This window comes from Mixophyes fleayi, chromosome 2 (genome assembly GCF_038048845.1).
Source record: "Mixophyes fleayi isolate aMixFle1 chromosome 2, aMixFle1.hap1, whole genome shotgun sequence".
NCBI lineage: Eukaryota > Metazoa > Chordata > Amphibia > Anura > Limnodynastidae > Mixophyes > Mixophyes fleayi.
In genome coordinates this window covers 285,084,967-285,104,890 of record NC_134403.1, presented here as the reverse complement: position 1 = coordinate 285,104,890, position 19,924 = coordinate 285,084,967, and the positions used below count along the sequence as shown (strand labels likewise).

The following is a 19,924-nucleotide window of genomic DNA, read 5'->3' as shown; positions in this document are numbered from 1 at the left end:
AGTATTAAATTTTGTCATTACCCTTGTAACGGTTGTAGTTATTACATAATTTTTATTGTGTGGTTTTTCTTTTTGTCCTAATAAAGCTTGTTTCAATGTGCTTGAGACTTACTAAATGGTAAAAACATGTACCTTTTTGGGTCTAAGCTCTGATTAGCTCTGTCCTTCTAGTAGACTTTTTAAAACCTATTTGAAAAATGAAATACAATTTGGTAATGTTTTCAGTATAATGTACACATTGTATTGTATCCATTTCTCCTACCTGACAGGTTGTCTGTGCTGTGCCTCATAATTTGGAAAGCAAGTCCCCGGCTGCCCCAGGTCAGAGTCCCTCAGGAAGTGTGTGCTATGAACGCAATGGGGTAGGTCCAAAACTCTATCTAGCTCTTTATATTTCTTAGTATTTCAGGAAGATGCAATTTGAATTGGGAATATAGACTTACAAAAATACACAGGTCCAAGTAGCCAGTCTGTTGAAAATCTGAGACTTTCCCTGTCACATGTTGGTACCTTTACCTTACCTGAAAGCACCATCTACCATAACCATATTCAAAGTAGCCCTAATATCTCCCTATACTCATTGAGTTGAAGTTCTGTAAACCCTGTGTCGATTTTGGTTGGAAGATCCAATTAGCTGCTTCCTCAGATAGTAAATATGTCCTTGGTGCTAGTTTACGCTTTATAAAATTGTGTGGTTTTTATTTTTATTTTTTTTTAGAAACATGTTTGAATCCACTTGCATGTGTAGATGAATAAACATTACAATTCTATATTGTAGGAGGTGTTTTATCTAACCTACACCCCAGAAGATGTAGATGGAAATGTTCAGCTTGAAACTGGAGACAAAATTAATTTTATTATTGAAACCAACAAACAGTAAGTTGTAACTAATGTCTTGTTTAAATGACCATAAAAGAAAGGGAATGTTAATCGGTAGCAAAAAAAATACATATTTATTTTAAGTGCTCTTCCTCCTTTGTCTATCCTAGTATGTTGCAACTCGTATTGCTATGTGTGAAATTCTTTAAAAGTAGTGTTTTCCTACTTTATCTCTTCTGTGGTGGTTCAGGCATTTTATACAAACTTGTTTCCCAGTGCAATATGTTTGTCACTTTATCTGGGTTTATTCCTAATTCTAAATTAGGTATAGAACAGGACAGAGACTTGCTCATTTCTGACTGATTTTTTTAAAAATCTTTAAACTTTTTTTCCCCATTTATTTTAGCACTGGTGCAGTAAGCGCTCGTAACATTATGCTGCTTATGAAAAGGAAACAAATGCGTTGTCAGGGTGTGGTTTGTGCCATGAAGGTAAGCCTGACTTTATTAAGTAGGGTAAATCATATTATTTTAATGTTATCAGCATTGGCTTTTTGGATTGCAATACCTACTTATCTACTATATCTCTCTCTTTTGTTACCCATTTCTAGGAAGCCTTTGGTTTCATTGAAAGGGGAGATGTTGTAAAGGAAATATTCTTTCACTACAGTGAGTTTAAAGGAGACATTGACGCCTTACAGCCTGGTGATGATGTAGAGTTTACAATCAAGGATCGAAATGTATGTGTACTCCCTCCTTAACCTCCCTCCACTTTCCACCCTTCACTACTTTTTGATTTTCCTTACTAATAGTATTTTGGGGATTGTTTTGTAGGGTAAAGAAGTAGCAACTGATGTGAGGCTCCTACCTCAAGGTACTGTTATTTTTGAAGATATCAGCATTGAACACTTTGAAGGAACAGTTACCAAAGTCATCCCTAAAGTACCCAACAAAAACCAGGTAATACCTACAATAAACTTGCGTCAAGAGAAAAATCCGGCTACATATAGCCCATATGTAAAGTAATATTTTCAAGAACTGTATCTCAGATTAAATTTTTTTTTTTTTTTTTTTAATAAATGTATTTATTGTAAAAACCGCCAAGAGACAGATTTTGTGTGTAATTTATATCCTTCATTTCCACCTATAGTATGTATTGAGAACTGAATCAAATATCTAACTCCTTGGTGGCTCAAAGTTTTGGTTCTTGATTTAAATACATTATAAGTCTGTTTTATTTCCTACTACAGAATGATCCTCTACCGGGACGTATAAAAGTTGACTTTGTGATCCCTAAGGAGCTTCCTTTTGGTGATAAAGATACAAAATCCAAGGTGACCCTTTTGGAAGGAGATCATGTACGGTTCAATATTTCGACAGATCGACGGGACAAACTGGAACGTGCCACAAATATAGAAGTTCTGTCTGACACATTTGAATTTACAGATGAGTCTAGAGAAATGGTTAGTATTAACTTGAATCCTGTATTTTTTATATTTTTGGGGTTATCCCATTAATAGAAGTACATTTTTTTTTTTGCATAGTGGGTGGGACATTGCTTATTTTGGGCATTACCCAGTAATTTGTATTGAAGACCGACTAACTGAGGTAAGGTGTCGCTTGTATTTAATGCAGCCATTCATTTAGGTAAGTTGATATAGCAAACTTTTAATTGATATGTTGATGGACTGAAATTTGAAATGAAAATATATTATGTAGTGCTTCTATATTCCCAAAAAAACCTTGCAGTATTAAATCGCCTTTTATGGCTAGAATTTGAAAGATGCTGAAAAAATGTGATAAAATATTGTCTGTAATTTTAAAGTTTTTAGAACTAGATAAACACAGGTGTTGCTTTTAAGCTTCAAAAGGGAATCCTTTTCTAATGCACTCCTGTTAACACACGTTTAACAAAAAGGCATTTCTTTTTAGTTGGAAAATATGTGGTGGTTTGAGATTAGTCTTATTTTATTTAAACATGTTGTGTTCTAAACATGAATTATGTTGATGGGACTATACCAAATTAAAGTTTGAAGTTAGTGGATATAGCAAGGCCTAGACTGATGGGAGGTTATTAATGTAGTAGTGTTTCCAAATCCATAGACCAAACGTGTTAAATAAAGCCATATGTATGTTTCACAAATAACCAGCTTATGAATTGGAGTGGTGAAGATTTTTGAATAGCCTTTTGTTTCCACAGGATGATATATGCATATCATCCCCTTATGATTCTAAAGTAATAAAAGCTACACTTGATTAAATGTGTGTGGGCTCTACACACAAAGGTCAATAAGAAACCTATTATTGTATATGAAGTGGAGTTGGTGCCTCCATATTTTCAATGTAAATCCTGCAAAAACAATCTTTTGAATTTTTAGCTTTTTTTTTTTTTAGTCACAGTTAATAATGAACATTTTTTGTGGGGTTTTTAATTAGTCAAGTTATACTATATGGACAAAAGTATTCGGACGCTTGACCATTACACCAAAAGGGACTGTAATGACATTGTATTCAAATACATTTACTTTAATATGGAGTTGGTCCACCTTTTTGAAGCGATAACGGCTTCCACTCTTCTTGGAAGGCTTTCCACAAGATGTTGGAGTGTTTCTGTGGGAATTTGCGCCTGTTCATTCTGTAGACCATTTATGAGGTCATGCACTGATGTTCGACGAGAAGTTCTGACTCGCAATCTCCATTCCAGTTCATCCCAAAGGTGTTCGATGGGGTTGAGGTCAGGGCTCTGTGCGGACCAGTCAAGTTCTCCCACAGCAAATTCATCAAACCATGTCTTTGTAGTCCTTGCTTTGTGCACTGGGGCACAGTCATGTTGGAATAAAAAAGGGTCTTCCCCAAACTGTTGCCACAAGTTTGGAAGCATAGTATTGTTTAAAATTACTTGGTATGCTGAAGCATTAAGGTTGCCCTTCACTGGAAAAAAGGGCCTAGCCCAAACCCTGAAAAACAGCCCCATACCATTACCCCCTCTTCCACCAAACTTCACAGTTGGCATAATGCAGTCAGGCAAGTAACATTCTCCCCGCATCCTCCAAACCCAGACTCGCCCATGTGACTGCCAAACAGAAAAGCATGATCCGTCGCTCCACAGAAGATGTTTCCACTGCTTCACAGTCCAGTGTCTGTGTGCTTTTCACCACTCCATCCGATGCTTGGCACTGGTCTTGGTGATGTGAGGCTTGCATGCAGCTGCTCGGCCGTGGAAACCAATTCCATTAAGTCCCGCCATACAGTTTTTGTGATTAAATTAATTCCAGTGGAAGTTTGTAACACTTCAGCTATGGAATCAGCAGTGTGTTGGTGACTTTTACTCACCATGCGCCTTAGTCGTTGACCCCGCTCTGATTTTTACCTGGTCTTTCGCTTTGTGGCTGAGTTGCTGCTGTTCCTAAATGCTTCCTCTTTCTAATGAGGTCACTTACAGTTGAATGTGGACTATAGAGCAGGGATGAAATTTCACTACCATCTTTACTGCAAAAGTGAAATTCTATCAGTGCCATGCTTTAAGTCAGAGATCTTCTGGACAACCCATTTTGTTTCACAAATGTTTGCAAATGCTAGGTATCGCTGCATGGCTAGGTGCTTGATTTTATACATCTCTGGCAACGGGTCTGATTGAAACGCCTCAGTTCAGTAATTAACAGGTGTGGCCAAATACTTTTGTCCATACAGTGTATATCCTAATTGCAGTATGTGATTTGACTAAATGTTACACTAATTTTAAAATTCTAGAGATTTTTTTTTTTTTTTTTTTTTCCATATGTTTGGTTTGGAAATCTTAAGCTTTCGATCTGCCGGGAGAAGATTTGCATATCTTGTTAATCTTTCCCTTTTTTGTGATCTTGTTCTCTGAAAATTAAAAAGACTTAAAGTCTTCAATTTGTGTGAGAGAGGTTCACTGATATTTGGATGCTGAAATGCAGCATTTTATCTAGTAAAGGGATTTGACATTTCATACTTGACAGTGCACTAGAAGGCCTTCTGGTATCTTACAAGTAAACTGTTTTAAAAGATCCGAAAATCCTCCCTCAAATAGCGCCATCCCTTTAAGCCCTACTAGTTGGCCTGTTTAGTACTTGGCATGATGCCCATATGATCCATCACAGTATAAAGTTCTAAAATGTGAGCATCTGTGGCGTCATATCTTGTATTCATACTGCTGTTTCCCTTTCACAGGGTGTGATTGCAGCAATGAGGGATGGGTTTGGTTTTATAAAATGTGTTGATCGGGATGCCCGAATGTTCTTTCACTTCAGTGAAGTCCTGGATGGAAATCAGCTCCACATTTCTGATGAAGTTGAGTTTACTGTTGTCCCTGTGAGTAAACGTTCTTAATACAGAGTATGATAGTGTCCCTCTCCCGTTCGTTCAGTAGATAACCCAGAAAAGATATGTTTGAATCTCTCAATTGGGTGTGCTTGTTTACCCTCTGGTTCTTCCATTGTTATTTGTTTTTTAATTTTTGTAGAGCTCTTGACCTAAAAGTTAATGATCTCCACTTGCATGCGACTTTTTGTTTTATTCCGTTTGATCTGGAGGTTATAAGAGAACACTAACCAATTGAGATGAAAACTCTGTTGTAGAGGGTTTTGATTTGTACCATATATTTAGCGATTGTGTATTATAAGAGTGTTTTACTTTAACCATTGTATCTATTTTTTGTTACAGGACATGCTATCTGCCCAGAGAAATCATGCTATCCGAATTAAAAAACTCCCTAAAGGAACAGTTTCATTTCACACCCAGTCAGATCATCGTTTTGTTGGTATTATTGAAAAAGAAGCCACATCTGCCTCTGCTAAATCCTGCAGCCCAAACAAAGGAAAGGAAAAGGTAAATGGCAACTGTTTAGTAGAGAACACACACATGTCTTCATAAACCTGAAAATCCCACCAAGTGTGAAGTCTGTTGCAGTAGTTATGCCGAAACCCAGGCTTTTGTATCCGTTGCTTAAACATTTAGCTAGTACAGTGTTTCCCAAACCCAGGTCTCAGGGACCCCCTAACAGTACAGGTTTTTCAGCTCGCAAGTGAAATAATTGTCGCCCTTTCAAAATGTCAGTCGGTAGTGAATACACCTGTGCTCCAGCAAAGAGATATGGAAAACCCATACTGTTAGGGGTCTCTGAAGGACTGGGTTTGGGAAACACTGAGCTAGTGCTTTAGTTAACGTGGTAAACGCAATCACAAGTTACTAAATTAACACATTCTCTACCAGAGTTCTTTTTTTCTTTAGATCTTATGTTTTCTCATGTCGTTGATGGGATTTATTTTGTTAAGCATTTTTCCCTTTTCATTATGAAATGCAATGGCAGGCAGTCTGCACATGTTTTGTTATAATTGGAATTTAGAAAATGTGTAGATATGAGCTATATAAAACCCAAGCCACATGAGAAACCTTTTGCTAACAAATGTTCTATCTTTACTTTTTCTTTTTTAACATTGCTGTCAGCTATGTAGCAAAAAAACATTAAATTAAAAGTAATTTAGGTACTTACTTTCATGTAACATTAGTTTTTTAACCGGTGACAGAACAGTTTGCTGGCTGGTATATCATACCATCAGCATATATTGATCGGTTACCTGCAGTTGCACTTATTTTTCCTTTTGCTCCTTACCTTTCTTAAAATTGCTAATAAATTGCAATATACTGTAAGTTTCGTTTCATTTACACAAACTATTTTGACAATTTTTGTGTTTAGAAAAAAGAGAAGGTAAGATGAGCTGCATGGTGTGATCTATTAGCTGATTACATTGTTAATGAACCTGAAATGATGGAGTGTTCACATTACAACGAGCTTGCCTAACATTGCATTGATTTTTAGCATTTTAGAATTTCTTGAAGAGTCTGCATGTTTCTGTAGTGACTAACACTCTGGACCTGCTGTAAAATAAAGGGCCTGAACATTTTATTTACCCTACAGCTCCATCAAAAAAAGAAAATGCTAGCACCTCTATGAAATGAACATTCTCCCAACTATAACAATCTGCAAATCCATAAGCAAGTTGTCATAGTCTGCATGAGCAATATGCAGTGGATACTCGGCACTGTTCACCTAAACCTCTGCAATGTGTGAGAGACTAAATGTCTTCACTTGACTGTAAACTTTCATTGCATTCCTCTGTCCCAGGTACAATTAAAAGGGGGACAGTGACCTTGCAAACGCCCATTAAAGGATTTTCCATCAACCTCTCTATTCATGCATATTAATGAGACTTAGGTGTTCTGCCAGTTGCTATTGTGTTTGCTGCATATTTCCATCTTGATTGTATGGTTTATCTGGTGGTTCCTGATGTGAATGCTTGTAGTTAGTATTTGGAACAAAAATATCTATAGAGCTCTGTATGTGTGCCCCTTCTCCCACCAGTTCCACAGTCCTACACATCTTATCTTCCACATACTCTCTATCCAGCCTATTTCATGTTAGTTTATAGCAGGCACCAACGCATGCAGATTGGAGTGAAAGAAGTATGTGAAGAGAACAGTCTGCCAGGTACTGGTACATCGTGTGTGTGTGTGTGTGTGTGTGTCTCTAGCCTTGTAAGCAGGGCCTGGCCTACAACACTGGTGGGTGGACTGTGCCAGACATGACACTTTATGAAGCTGTATATATCAAACTTTTGTGTTTATGCTTCTGACTAAAATGATCAGAGTGGACATCCCCTGAATTGTAGAATTGCAAAAAAATGCATTTATTTTATTTTAATTATTTTTTTACATCTGATGGCAATAAGTGAAAAATGCATTTAATTAAAATGTGAATTACATCTGTTAGGAGGGAGAAGAGGGAATCATCTCTTATGAAGATTGTGGCATCAGGCTTACGGTGTCCTATCATCTCAAGGATCTGGAAGGATCACCTGCACCACAAGTAGGAGACAAAGTAAGTGTGTTTAAAATAAAAACTGATCCATGGGGACTTGCATTTACAATTTACATGTGTGTAAAAATGTTAACATACTGATGATACAAGCAAATTATACTCACTGGCTGCTTAATTACCTTTTAAGTACTCAATGTCTGCTCTAATTAATAAGTTTACACCTAGTCAGCTGAATAGACAGGGAAAAAATGACACCTCCAGAAGTTATATAGTGGAACTTCTTTACTTGTCTTTTAGTAACTTCCCAAGCTGTCTCTGAAAAACAGATGACATGGGAGGGAAAACTTGGGCTGCCATGCAGTACATCAAGGAAATAAATTAGTGCTTAGAATCTTCCTTCTTTCCTCAGGCTCCATAGCAGCACTAATGAATGGGATGTACCTAAGCAATAAAAACAGGGTAGGGTCAATAAACAAATGCTGATCAATCCATGCCTATAAATATTTATCAACTGCTTGAAGAACTTTCCTTCCAAACAAAATGTTAAATGAACAACATCCAGAAGATGTCTGGAGAAGGTATGAAGCGATGACCAGCCTGCTGCTTTGCATAGATTTGCAGAAGCCTGAGCTCTGTGTGTGCCCAGGAGGTTGCCACTGCCCTTATTGAATGCACCCTCAGTGATTTTGGCACCTGATGTCCGTTCCTCTTGTGTGACTTCTTCTTAAATTCATCTTATCCTTTCACACTTTCATTAAGTTTGCTTTGGACACAGGGACAGAAGTACAATTTCTTGATATGAAATGTGGAAACTACCTTTTGTCAAAAAAGGCAGGATTTCTTTCTTCATTTTTTGTTTTGTTTTTTGGTAGCAGTATTTTGTTGGTGTACATGTTCAAAAAGATTCCCTTGTGCCATAAATACGGAAATTCTCCATCTCTTCTAGCAGATGTGATTGCTGCTAAGAATAGTATCTTGAGTGAGCCATTTAAGTGAAACTTTGCATAATTGTTTACAGGCTTCTGATACTAGAGCCTCCAGAACAAGATTAAAGTCCCAACGTGGCACAAAAGATTTGATGCAAGGACACTTTTTTTTTTTTTTTAGCTGCTTAAAAAGTAGAGGTCCTTGTAATAAATCCAGCACCTGATGTATGGTAGCAGCAACTGAATTGGTAATCTGGAATTGTAGCAAAAATGAATGTTTTCCAAACTCTGTAAAACACTATGGAAGAATATTTTTATTTTTTGGTTGCAATAATACCTTAACTTGACAGATTGAGCAGTCTTTGCTCAAGAATAAAAGAAAACAATCTCCACACCATCAAGGACAGTTGTTACTACTTCTTGCCTCTTGATCTTCAGTGTGCGTGCAGTGAGAGGACAAGGAGGGAATACATACTCTACGTTGAAATCCCAAGGTCTTGTCAGAGCATCTATTCCCTCTGTTCTGGAGTCCGTGACAGTAGTAGAATCACTCTGTCTTTGTGTTTTTGACTTGTTACCATGTAATCTATCTGAGGGGACCCAAACGTCTTCCAGCAATGACTGAGCATTGCACAAGGCGGTGATTCAATCTGCCATCTACATGAAGAGCTAAAAGATCTTGGATTATTTTTTTCCCATTGTATAATTGACCCCTGTCATAATGGTTTTGCTCTTGCTGCTGCTTTGTTTACAACTACAGTCCGGTGATCAGATCTTGATGTCCGTGTTACTGAGGTAGAAAGTGTTTTCTTGCACCACTGCCCTTGCTGTCATTGTATTGAATAATATTACGAACACCGATTTTTTATTTTTTTGATTTTTTTTTTGATTTTTTTTTTTATTTTTTTTTTTATTTTTTTTTTTTTTTTTTAATGAATCCGATGTTGAAATTTTAAAAGTATATCCTCCGACACTGCTGCTTTGTCTCTCGCTGTGTATTTGTGTTTCCAGAAACTGCAGCTGTGGTAAGGCACAAGGTGACACTGAGAATATTTATGATCCAACCATGTTGTAGAAAAGAGATTACTTTGTCTCTTGGTTCAGCTAGTGATCTGATTTCACTACTAGCCAAATACTGTGTGTTATCTATATATCTTATTACCACCTCTGATGATGCTATTGGTGCCTCCCAGTGAATGAGTATGTGGCTTGGCACTGGGACCCAGAGGAGAAACTCCAGCAGGGTTGCTTAGCAACAAGGCTGGTATGGGAGAAGCAGAAGCTGTGCGGCAGTTGAGTGTGACAGTTGACGGGAGACATCTTACATGGTAGGAGGGAGGTCCCAGGTCTTTGGCTAGAGAAGGGGGTGTGTAGCTCATGCTTCGAGGACACAATTATTTGTCAGTGGTTAGGGACATGTCCATAGGAGGATCCCTATTTAAACTGTGACAGCTGCCAATAAGCACAGCATGTTGAAAGAGGGGTCGGACCCCTATGTTGGAGAGAGAAGAGATGGGAGCTAGTTAAATCAGTGAGAGAGACAAGGAGAGTGACCAGGGTATAATAAAGAGAACAGCAGCATGTGAGGGAAGTGACAGCTGGAGCTGTGAGGACAGTAATGGTGGTCAGAGGCCGCTGAGAAGATCCATGTAACCATAATGAACTGTGCAGGAGGAGGCAGGAGATGTATAGGAGCTATAGTACATATTTATTTATCAGGGCAACCGTTCAGGAATATGCTGGCGTGAAGCGGCCTGTAAATGATATATTTTGCTATATAGAGATGGTCTGTGCCCAAATTATTGAAACTGATTGCACTGCACCACAAAGGTACATAACCTGTGTCCCACCAACTGCAAAGAGACTTTGTAATAAAATAACCTGCATGTGCGGGGACCCCCTGGTAATTTATGCCCATGAGCCCAATGAAGCTTATAGTGTAACGTGATAATTTAATTATGTGCGTTTTTGGAGTGTGGAAGGAAACTCGTACAAACAGGGACAACATATGAATTCCACACAGATAAGGTCCAATGCAGGAATCAACTTTATGGGGAGGAATGAGAAAACAGTAGTGCTTTTCCTGTTGTATTGAGTAGTTTAGACTCCATGCGGAAATGTCTTTATATACAGAAATTAATGGAATCTTTTCAGATCAAGAACTGTTAGGCTCCTGGCTGCTTTTTTACCAGAAGGTGTTTGGCAGTAGGGAAAATACCTGTCTCTACATGTGTTGCCACTGCATCATGCCATCATTTGCACAGGGGATAAGGGAGTCTGAGTTTACAAAAAACACTTTTTCTGGGTACCACTCAAAACTATTTTGTACCCTTTGTTTATAATTTCCAAAACCAGCAATCTTGCGTGCTGGGTGTCTAGGCCTTCGCATACCTTGGAACCATGCTGCCCACCAAACCTGCTGGAGGCTGTTAGCCAGGAGTCATTGTGAATGTTATGGTTGTATATCTTTTCCTCCAAAAGAATGAAAGGGCTGCTTGGATGAGTTTACCAAATATGGTCTAGCATACGGTTTGCCAGGACAGTAAGTTTGACAGTAAACTGGTCTTCAATCCAGTGGAAAATTATGTAATATACCTTTCTGTGATTTTCTGAGGTCATAACATCCAGTTTATCAAAAAGAACACCACCTTCGAGAGAGCGTAGTTAAGTGATTTTTAAACTGTTGATCTGCCGCTCGGATGCAGCCAAAGGGCTCTCCTAGACTACACTTATGACTGAAAGCATCATTGTATCCATTAATGCCTCAGAGGACACTTCAAGTGTTGTATATTTTTTTCTTGAGTGTGCCTGTGCAGATTATACATTCAAATTCTGAATGCCCTGGATTTAATTACAGTCCTTAAGGTAATATTAAAACCTTTCTTCATTTTTTTTTTTTTTTTATACATTGGTTCCCTTTAAAGGACCTCAAATTTTCTAATGGGGTGGTTACTTTTGCTGAAAGACAGTTTGTTGCAGCAGCAACTTTTGGGGGTGTGAACTTTTCCTAGTCTTCTCAGCTGATATAAGAGTTTTAACAGTCATCAGGGCTGCCATGGAGGCTGAGGAGGAAAGACATTTGTGTTCTGAAACATTCACCTCATTGTGAAAATAAAACTACATTTCTGTGGCATGTGTAGCTTTTGTTTTGTGGGGTTTCGTTTTTTGGTCTTGTTAGTCTACTTTGCAAATGTATCACCTATTAAGGCTTCAGTTTGAAAATATAACTCTTATCCGAACTATTGGTTTTCTATATTCCCACTTTAGTGCAGTGTATTTAACAATGTTCTGAAGCCCTTGCTTTCTTTTGGTGGATTTACCACTGAATAAATGGTATACGGCCAACACTCTGTGTCAGAAACCAGATTCCTTGAATAGATTTTGACACTATTCTGGTGACACGCCAGAGGGGACCGTCTTTTTAGATTGAGGATTCCCTACAGTCAAAAAAAAGATGGCAGGGGCATCAGGAACGTTACGTGTTACTGTAAACAGTGGTGTTAGAACTATTTGCGAGCCCTTTATAATTTTCTGAATATCTGCATAAATTTGACCTTAAGTGTGTGCAGATCTTTTTCGAAGTCATAACGAGAGCTAAAGTGAACCCATTAAATCAAATGACAAACAAAATATATGCTTTTTCATTTATTGATCAGAGATCCAACATTACATTTCTTTGTTGGGAATAGTATGTGAATAACCTCGAGGATTATCAGTTCAGTTAAGGGGAGAATTCATCAGGAGTATCAGTCTAGTAGATGAAAATCAGGTGTGAGTTTGGGTGGCCTTGCCCTATTTTAATAAAAAACATAAACCTGAGTCTTTACCACCAAAGATAGGTCTTCACCACACGGGTTTGTGAACACATGCCATGCCTCGATCACAGGAGGTTTCTGAGGAACAAATAGTTGTTGATGCTCATCAGACTGGAAAAAGCTACAAAACTATTTCTAAAGGCTTTTGCTTCACCAATCCTCTATCAGGTAAATGCTGTAAAAATGGAGAACATTTAACACCATTGTTACTCTTCCCAGGCGTGGTCCTCCAACAAAAACAAAATGCACTCCCAAGAGCAAGGCATATTATCCAGGAATTCACAAAAAAACCCTACATCAATAGATCTGCAGGAGTCTTGCACTGGCTAATGTCAGTGCTTATCGGGTAAACACTAAACAAGAATAGTGTGCATGGGAGGATAGCAAGGAGAATATTGCAGGCCATTTAACGTTTGCTAAAGACCACCTTAACAAGAAGATTGTTGGAAAAATGATCTGTGGATGGATGAGTCTAAATACAAAATGTTATGTTTGGAGAGAACCAAACACTGCATTCCAACATAAGAACCTCATCAAAACTGTGATACATGGTGGTGGCAGTATCATGTTTTTACTGCCATAGCACCAGGACGGCCTGCTATCATTGATGGAACTGTGAATTCTGGATTGTACAAGCAAATTCTACAGGAGAATATCATGGTATCTATTTGTAAACTGAAACGCCAAGACAACTGGGTCTTGCAGCAAGAAAACAACTCTAAACACACAAGTCCGTCCACAAAAAAATAGAGGAAGCAGAAGTTTTGGAATGGCCGCATCAAAGCCCAGACAAAATGTTACGGCAGGATCTGAAGCAGGTTGTTCATGCAAAAAAAACCAACACCATCCATGAGTTGAAGATATTTAAGGAATGGGACAAAATTCCTCCAAGCTGAAATGTGAGACTGGTTAACATTAGGTTCACATATCTTTCTGACAACTTTTAATGGATAATTTTGATCAGTAAATGAATGGAAGAAGATCAATGTTTGTGTTTTGATTTATGTTCTTAATCTAGTTGTACGACCTTAGATAAAGTTCTGAACACCTTTTTAAAGTCTCATTCATGCAGAAATTAACACTGTACTAAAGGATCAACAAACTTTCTAGCATCCCTATACTCTACTAGATTGTTTTATATATGATGGGCAATTTTAACCCTTTTCAGCAAAAAAAAAAAAAGCCATGTGCCAACAGTGTTATTGCATCACTTTTTTTTTGTTCAGGTTGAGTTTAGCATTTGTGAAGCCAAAAGGACTGGCCAGCAGAGTGCCGTTTCCATGAAGGTTCTTGGACGCAATTCTAACACCAAGAGGTTTTATGGTTATGTGGCCACACTGAAAGATAACTTTGGATTTATTGAAACTGCAAACCATGATAAAGAAATCTTCTTTCACTACAGGTAATTTTGAAATATGTCTGTTACAATAAATGCAATTACTGTGATAGACTATAACCATGGGTCATAGTACCACCCTTAAATATGTGTGAACTATTATACATGTATTTAAAGCCTTCCAGTATTTATAACCTTACTTCCTGCTCTAATTTATCATCCAAACACAAAGTGAGTACTCTGGAGATGTGGATAAACTAGAACTGGGGGATATGGTGGACTACAGCTTGTCTAAAGGCAAGGGAAACAAAGTCAGTGCCGAGAGGGTCACCAAGGTTCATCAAGGTAAGATTTTAATCCATATTAGAAGGGTCCCATGGACTTTAGTGCTGTTGGAGAATGAAATAAAGTACCAGATTAGGTCAATTTGGAATAGGGTTTTGTTTTTTGTTTTTTAAATATTCCAGTTGGGCCCTGATTGAAATCTGTGGCTTTTTTTAGGCTTTTACATGCTACACTTTTTTGCTAATTGAGTAATAAACTAATTGACCTAAAGAATCACAGCATGTAAGATTTGTCTCTACTCTTGTTAGAAATATTAATTTGTGTGAGGGTATATTCAGATGGACATATTAATTTCTTTAAAAAAGACATATGGTCTTACAGTTGAGGTGAAAAGGCTGGTATAGTGCTGTAACCTAGCTCTTGAATGAGTTTCCAATGTGTACAAAACCTTTTTTATTTATATTAATGAAATTTAATAGTATATAGATTCCGGTCTTCTGATAACCGAGCACAAGATGCATATGTCACCCAACAAACAGTTTCACCAATTCATTTTATCTTTCTAATTAGTGACGGGACATAAATCAGATGTGTGGACTATAATGCATGGCTATAACTAATGAAATGCTAATTTTGTATCCTGTCATAAACATTTTTGTTTATTTGTATTTTGTTTTTAATTATTTACTAGTTAACGGATCAAGTGATGAAGTGAATCCAACAGTCTACTGGGGTAAAGTAGTACGACCCTTGCGGAGTGTGGATCCAACACAAACTGAATATCAGGGCATGATAGAGCTTCTAGAAGAGGGTAAATTATTTCTTTAAATTACCATTTGCACTTCTAGTCACGTTTGCTTCACTCTAGTGCACAAGATGTTTAAGCCAGGTGAGGCATAAGCTTATCGGGCCTGACAAGTTTCCCCATATTTTCGATGTTTCTCTAATCTTGCACAAACTTGCTAAAAAAATTGTGAAGTTTAAAATTATTACTTTAGTTATTTAGTGGTCCTAATTCTTCACAATATTGGCATACCCCACAAGCAGGGATTCTCAAAAAGTAATATCTTTAGATTCTTACTGGCTTAACATATTACAGTGCCTTAAAATATTTGCAATGCACAAATAGAAACTGCATCCATTAAACAGTGATCCTATGTAGTGATCGTTAAATGAGTGTGACCAATGTCTAAAGTAGTCTTTTAAAATCTGCTGCTGAATTTTTATTTTTTATTAACTCAATAGTTGATAACAAGGAAAAGATAGCTGAAGAAACTCCCGAGCAAGCTGAGGAAGCTGAAACAGAAGATGAAGCCAGCACAGAAACAAACAAGCAAGGTTTGAAGATTTTATACCCCCTCTTCAATTTAAAGGTCCTGTAATTCTGGTCTATTTTATTGGATACGATATGCACTTTAACAACCTCAATACAAATATTATTTCAGCTAGCATGAAAGGATGCCTTTTTCCCTTTGGCATCGTGGGAATGGCAAATAAAGCAGATTGTCTGCAGAAAGGAGAAACTGTGAAGTTCCAACTCTGTGTTCTAAGTCAGAATGGGGAGACCATGGCCTGCAACATAGAGCCCCTCCGCAGGGGTACTGTTGAATGTGTGAAAGATCAGGTGGGTATTTCACTTGCGAGACTAACAACCATTGACCTTTTTAATGTATATGGTATCCTGTAATGTTCTACAAATTATCCGTAATTTTCTGCAAACTAAACAGTTGATGCCAGTAACCGTTTACTAGTTGGTTTTTTTTTTTGTTTGTTTTTTTATCCTTACTTGTCTGACAAGACAATCTTACTTGCAAAAATCCTAGCTTTAACACGTCACTATTTCCTTGTTCATAAAATAAGTTTTAGTGGTTACCAATGACCAATAATAAAATATTGCCAATCAGCAGTTTACTCCCTTCACAATGACTTCATAGCATTTTTTTTTTCTTTCTTCTAGTTTGGCTTCATTAACTATGAAATAGGTGACAGCAAGAAACTTTTCTTCCACGTGAAGGAGATACAGGACGGGGTTGAACTGCAGGCTGGGGATGAAGTAGAATTCTCAGTTATTCTTAATCAACGAACTGGGAAGTGCAGTGGCTGTAATGTTACACTACTAAGGTACGTGCCACCCTAATCAATACAACTGTCCTTTTGTGGATTTGTTTTTGGCCAATGTGATGGCAAGTTTATGTTCCTTTAGACTCCTCTTTGGCACAAACCCTAATATTTCAGTTAAATGTGCATAATGTTACGTTTTAATTGATTAGTGTTTTTATTCAAGTTTTATCACTACCCAAATGTTGCTCATGTACTGTCCAAATCTATTAATAAATTTGAAAGTGCAGGATCATGCTTCTTTTAGAGCACTTCACAAGATATCCTAGAGATATTTCCTTTTTTTTTTTTTTTTTTTTTTTTACACTTTGTAGTCTCCTTTCAGCAGGAAAGGTAATATTGCTTCTGTCTTTGTAGAGTTATTGTGCTGGCTACAGACTGCAATGTCAACAAATTGACCCAATGCCCTATGTGCATGCCCAAAATGAACTCTTGTCAGAGAATTATGTAGCCTAAATTGGTTGGAATGTTCTTACAATCGTTTTTAAATCCGGTTTGCAGATAACAGCTACCTTTTTGGATCTGGCCACTCAAAGTATACATCCTAAATATTTACGTCTCCGTTTATGAAGGCATATGTCTAAACTCTTTACTCTATAATGGAATAAACTGTATATATTTTGTAATTAATTCTCATGTTTTTTTTAATGCTTTCTTTCTCCTTTTATTGCAGTAAAGGTCCTGAAATGGTGGCAGCCCCGCGCCCAGACAGATTAGTGAGTCGATTAAAGAGCATAACCTTAGATGATGCTAGTGCACCCCGTCTTATGGTCTTGCGTCAGCCCAAAGGTCCAGATAACACAAAAGTAAGTTTAAAAAAAAAAAAGTCAAAGGTAGTTGACCCTCCATTACTCATTATGCCTGTTTGGATAGTAGGCACAACTAAGTGGACCACTGAAATGCCGTTATATCCAGTCAATAAGATTGAATTGACATTTGGTATTCATGTATTTTGCATGTAGTACAACTTTCTGAAATAAAGCAAAATGATTTACTTGGCCCATTCACAGCTCTAATTTGACACTTTTTCCCAACCCATGTTGTGTATTAAATCAAATGACCATTTCTGTACCATTGCTTTAGGGTTTACACCGTTGATTTGTCCACACTTGGAAAGCCATTGCCATAAATGTTATGTCACTGACAGTTTCTCATGCTGTTGCTTGGCCATTTGCTTGGCTCAGTCAAATATACTGAATTATCACAATGCAGCTTTCTGTATTTGCTTAAAATGTCTGAAACTCACTGGGCTGAGCAATTGACAATGGTGTTTCAAAAGCTGAATAATTGAGTGGGGAGAATGCAATGCCTTTTGGAAGGAGTGGTGACTGTGATCTACTGCTTTTCTCTAACCAGTGGCGCGCACACGTGTAGTCGCTGAGAGAGGTTCACATGTTGTAATACTGTGGATGTTTTATAGTTGTATATAATTCTTTGTATGGGCCATCAGCTTGAGCCAGTTTAGCTTGCTGCCTTTATAGATATGTTGCATCTGGGACTCAAAACCAAAAGGCAACCTATTAGGTGTCTATCCGCAGTCCTTGGATAACACTGGGGACACCAGTCCAGGTGGCATATCCTTGCCAGCCGACATCTGTTTTCTATGGCAGTCTTATTTTCAGTAGTAATTTTTTGGTAGTAAGAGCAGAATAAAAAACAATCGCATTACTATTTGTCTGTATTAAAGAGTTTGTTAACCAATACATCCTATATATCTTTTGTATTTCTTGTACAACTTGTAGACAAGTGCAAGAAACTTTCCTTCATGCTTTTGTTTTTCCTCTGCAGGGATTTGGCACAGAGAGAAAGATCCGTCAAGCTGGTGTCGTCGAGTGATTCTTGTTTTCCATCCAATAAAGCACATTACCTAATGAAGTATGATTAAAACCAAGGGATAATGTGAAGAGCAACATCATCTCTTTGCAGCCCACAAATACTGAGAATCTTATTCTGTATAACAGTTACATCCATTTTAACACCTTACATCTTGAGTTTGTCAGGAAAATCTTGAGAAACAAATCCCTTTTAAAATTATGCACATTTGCAAGTGAGTTAAGTTGAAGCCTTAGTATATTTTCTTCTTCTTCCCGTTTTTTTAAAGAAGCTTTGATTTGAATTGTGCATCTTAACGCAATTTTTTTCCCCTCTCCGTCTTCTCATATTCATGTCCGATTATGAAAATGCGTGACTTAACCCTTCAAAACTCTGCCCTTGATATTGTTTAGTATATATTTTACCTCCCATAATTGCTGATTTGGATTTTATTTTGAATGTTTGTTTTTCCCCCTTTCTATCAGAGGACCACATAGTAAAGGTGGAATATATACTATTCAGCTACTATCTGACGCTTTCATAATAAAATATATATAATATATATTTTGAAAGGAAGCTTCTGAAAGCATTTTATTTGCATACTTTTTGTTAAGTGACTTTGAAATGCAGATATCCACAAGGGTGACATGTGCCATCAGTGTGAAGTTTAACATATTTGAGAACGCACAGTTTGTTTTTGTTTTGTTTGTTTTTTTTTCTTGTCTTGCTGCTTTGACAAGGCGGCTTATAAAATGTTCATGCAATGTAAAGGAAAAAAATGTGCCTGAATATTTTTTTTTTTTTCCAAGTTTACAGCAACCACTCATTATACTGTTGAACTCTTAATGCTTTTGATAGCTATATTGATATTTACATCAAGGTAAATAGAGACCGTACCTGTATATTTATTTTTGTTAACCTGCCTTCATCACAAGCAGGCCCTTGACTTCAAACTCGTAGCTATTTTTTTATTTTATTTTTCTCACAATCCGCCACCATGAATTATCAAGCCAGAAAATACACTTTTGTCTTTAGTATTTTAAACCAGAAAGATCAAGAGCTATTTTCTCTGGGTTGATGGATATTTTTGTTCTCTCCCTTTTTTACTTCTGTTCTGACTTAGGGAATCTTCTGTTGGAGACTTACCTTACATTTGTAAAAACAAAACTTGGCTCCAATTTTTCTGTTTAATGGCAAAAAAAATTGAAAAATAGAATAAAGTTTTACCAATTAATTTTGACATCTCCTGTCTTTCTTTCTAAAGCAAAGGTTTAACATTATATAGGTTTTCCATTTCTGTTGCTTATCGGATGTTTTATATTGCACCATCTGTTTGTCTTGTCTTATAAGTGAGCTGACTGTAACCTGTGTCTTATATGGGGCAGTTTAGCTGCAAAGATCTCTAAACACGTAACCCTTTAAGTGATTAGCCTCATTAGCAGTGCCAGGTGAATTTGCAAAAGTTTCATGCGTCAGTCTAGTAATTCATGTAAATAGATTCTTTATCACACGGTCAAGAACACGCTCCCAGCTTCCGTGAATTTGGGTGTTTACTGTATGGGCTTACACATGATTCAAGTGCTCAATCTTTTGCTCACCTATCACACAGGTTACAGATCTGCTGATTTGTACCCAAAACAGCGCCCACACACTTGGGTTCTGCCACCACCTATTGAATAAGAGCAAAAGGATCCCAATATACTGTCCCACCACTGGCACACAGTGCTCTTTGTTTCACACAGGTTGGCAAGGCCCACACCAGCAATCAAAGGGATAACACTTTAACGTCTCAAGAATATACACGCAAGCACACACTAAGCTTATTAGTCTAATACATTAACAAGTCACATGCCAGCATTCAAAGTGTTGACATGGTCAAGTAATATTCTTCATAACAGGCTGATGGAGTCATTAAAGTATCAAGGCCAAAACTTACTGCATTTTTAGATTTAATATACAAAGGAATAGGGCAT

General features: G+C 37.4%; 1 protein-coding gene across 6 annotated transcripts in view; it reads left to right on the top strand.

The window, feature by feature from the left end:
- CSDE1 (cold shock domain containing E1) overlaps positions 1 to 19,185 on the top strand; it is a 44,483-nt gene extending 25,298 nt beyond the window's left edge. For 5 of the 6 annotated variants that reach the window (XM_075196306.1, XM_075196304.1, XM_075196302.1 and 2 more), the window contains 17 exons: positions 270 to 362; positions 779 to 876; positions 1,226 to 1,310; positions 1,430 to 1,558; positions 1,653 to 1,778; positions 2,069 to 2,281; positions 5,013 to 5,153; positions 5,505 to 5,669; positions 7,612 to 7,719; positions 13,627 to 13,802; positions 13,969 to 14,081; positions 14,713 to 14,832; positions 15,267 to 15,359; positions 15,467 to 15,645; positions 15,979 to 16,142; positions 16,813 to 16,945; positions 17,928 to 19,185. In XM_075196306.1, coding sequence (XP_075052407.1) covers positions 270 to 362; positions 779 to 876; positions 1,226 to 1,310; positions 1,430 to 1,558; positions 1,653 to 1,778; positions 2,069 to 2,281; positions 5,013 to 5,153; positions 5,505 to 5,669; positions 7,612 to 7,719; positions 13,627 to 13,802; positions 13,969 to 14,081; positions 14,713 to 14,832; positions 15,267 to 15,359; positions 15,467 to 15,645; positions 15,979 to 16,142; positions 16,813 to 16,945; positions 17,928 to 17,975 — 2,184 coding nt within the window. In that variant the 3' untranslated portion in view covers positions 17,976 to 19,185. The remainder of the gene's footprint in view (positions 1 to 269; positions 363 to 778; positions 877 to 1,225; positions 1,311 to 1,429; positions 1,559 to 1,652; positions 1,779 to 2,068; positions 2,282 to 5,012; positions 5,154 to 5,504; positions 5,670 to 7,611; positions 7,720 to 13,626; positions 13,803 to 13,968; positions 14,082 to 14,712; positions 14,833 to 15,266; positions 15,360 to 15,466; positions 15,646 to 15,978; positions 16,143 to 16,812; positions 16,946 to 17,927) is intronic. The other variant, XM_075196305.1, reaches the window with a different exon arrangement.
- The last annotated feature ends 739 nt before the right edge of the window (positions 19,186 to 19,924 follow it).